Raw genomic sequence first — 2,551 nt, 5'->3', positions numbered from 1 at the left:
TCAGGCCCTCAGCCTAGCGAAACAATGAACAATGGAGAGCCCACACGTGTTAGTCACGTGAAACAGAGAACCTTTCGAAATAACCAGAACTGAGATTTTACGACATGGGACCGTAACCGTTAAATTTATTTTCTTCTCTAAATTTGGATTTTCGAGGAAAGTGTTTACTCAACGAGAATTTGGAGGGTTGTAAATTATAAGAGCAAAACTCAAGTATTTGACATTTACTATTTCCGTAACGGTTTTTCTCACGCTTGCGATGCTGTTTTTCGTTCTCTTTGTCCATTGTATTCCAGACTTTCTTTATTCTTCTATTTCTGGTATATTTTTAATTTCCTGAACTATTTAAATTATTTTCCAACAATAATTTGAATCTCGCGGACTATTATGGCCGATTAATAGCGCCATCTATAAATTTCAACGTCAAGACATCACAATGCCGGAGTGGTGGGCGGTGGGGGGCCTTCGGTTAAACCCGATGTTCCTTCTTTCCTGGTGAGAACTATATCAGTGTTGCCTAGCTTGTTATCTTTACGTCGAAGGTGGAACCAACGCGAGAATGCAGCCGGCGTTACAGGCTGATCAATTCAAAGTTCACAACTGAAGTGTCAAGAGGTGTTCAAACCTCAAGTGTGGAGACCGAGCATTCTCAAGGAACGACCGCTTATGTCACGTATTTCATATGATTGATAATGCCTCTAGTTAATCATAGAACTTGAGGGTCTCCTCGATATTCCTTTTCAATCGCTACTCTTTTAATTGTAGACTGGAGTTAGTCTCAGTTTTATTTGGATATCAACAATATGGTCAAGTTGTACACGTCTTTGGCATACCCTAAGGCATTTCGAAGTATTATTCTGGGCGCACCCGCTTCCGGTAAGGGCACAGTGTCTTCCAGGATCGTTAATTGTTTTGGAGTTACTCACATTTCTAGCGGAGATAAATTAAGAGATCATGTGGCTCGTCAAACAGGTACTGAAAGCTCAGCAGATTCAAGGCTTTTTACATTCAAATACGAGAAAAATAAAGCATTTTTCTTTTCTTCATTTTAAATTATAGAAGTCGGAAAACGGGTGAAAAAATACATGGACGAAGGTAGTTTCGTGCCGGATGATGTTATAATTGAATTAATTAGCCAGGAATTGAAATCTGTGAGGGACAAAAATATTCTACTTGATGGTAAGAAACAAAAAAAAGTGTATTACTCCAAATAAGAAAATTGCTTTCAAGTTATCTCGTCAACACAGCACCAGTTGGTGCAGGTTATGAGAAAAATTTTGAACATTATCTATCTAAATATTTCAATCAATAATTGAATCTTCTTCATTTCAATTTTAATCCGTAAACATATACGCTCTTTTAAACTGCACACTTTGGTCAATTGCCCAAGTCCATATTTTTTTCGGTTCATGGACCATATTATCGTTGCTTCTATATTGATCTTAAACTACACCTAGAGAATTCCTTTTGCTTCCGAATGGCAGTATTGTAAACATGATTCATTCAATCGTCTAATTTGGGGGCGGAGGGGGGGGGGGGGAGAAATGACTCAGAAATATGTACGTACAAAAAAACTGACTAGCCCATTCCCTTCGTAGCTACTTCCTATCCCCATGCACATCTGTATCTCCCACCTCTGAAAACCAAGGGAATGGACTGGCCAGTGCGACAGTATTTACGGATGTGCCTTCGTTTCAACTCCATCAATAATTCTAGAAGAGTTCCTTTCTTTATATGTATCCCGTAATACTGGCAACTAGTTCCACTAGGAATCGTAGGTTATGCATTGAGTTCCTATTTCCCCACCACTCATCTCGGTGGAACGATCTCGCCAGTGGTATTTATTATTTGATGTTTAATGGTTCCGGCTGTTTCGGACAGAGTGTACAGTCTAACGGCTGCTCGCCAGTAGTATAATATTAATATCCTATCCTATATTCCTATATTAATAAAATCCTATATGATGAATGACATGGATGCGTTTCGCAATCGACGTCAAAGAGGATTGACTAAAGTAGAGGCTCAGATCTCGGGGTTGAAGTGACCCCAAGCCAAAAATAGTTCGACCCCAACGGAGCGATGGCGCCACGGTCGAATCTGACGGCTGGGCGAACTGCCTGTGCGGGTAACTCGGCAGTAGCAGTCCCGCTCAGTGATGCCAGATGAGGGGAAAAANCAGGGGAATTTATGTCCTCCTCGTCGTCAACATGTTCTTAATGTTTTTCAGGTAATTCATTTGCTGGCTAATTAATATTAAGGAATGAAACTCAGATGGTGTGATAGAGAATTAAATTCCCCATCAATCGATCCCCGTTGCATCCCTTAATCTCTGTAAGAAAAAAATACAAACTACGACAAAAGTCATGGGTCAGTGAGAAAAATTATAGTTTCGCGGCGCAGTGACTCCCGGTAATTAAAAATTCATCTCTCCCCTCCTAATTGAGATTAAGGGATGAAAAAAGGGCACTTCGGCGGAGAATTAAATTCTCCATTAATTAACGCTCTTTCATCCCTTAATCTCTGTAACAAAAAAATATAAACTGCCATGAAA

At 39.9% G+C, this 2,551-nt stretch overlaps 1 protein-coding gene across 2 annotated transcripts; it reads left to right on the top strand.

Moving 5' to 3' along the window:
- Positions 1 to 558: 558 nt before the first annotated feature.
- LOC107046277 (GTP:AMP phosphotransferase AK3, mitochondrial) lies at positions 559 to 1,179 on the top strand (the record flags this gene model as incomplete). Of its 2 annotated transcripts, XM_015268866.1 has the most annotated exon segments (3): positions 559 to 673; positions 766 to 972; positions 1,060 to 1,179. In XM_015268866.1, coding segments are annotated over 2 exon segments (289 nt in total), but the record flags the coding sequence as incomplete, so codon positions are not given.
- Between the last annotated feature and the right edge of the window lie 1,372 nt (positions 1,180 to 2,551).

The sequence above is a fragment of the Diachasma alloeum genome, unplaced genomic scaffold (genome assembly GCF_001412515.2).
Source record: "Diachasma alloeum isolate Michigan unplaced genomic scaffold, Dall2.0 Dall_scaffold_01265, whole genome shotgun sequence".
In the NCBI taxonomy this organism is placed as follows: Eukaryota; Metazoa; Arthropoda; class Insecta; order Hymenoptera; family Braconidae; genus Diachasma; species Diachasma alloeum.
Note: the sequence above shows the minus strand (reverse complement) of the source record. Positions and strands in the feature narration are given on the sequence as shown.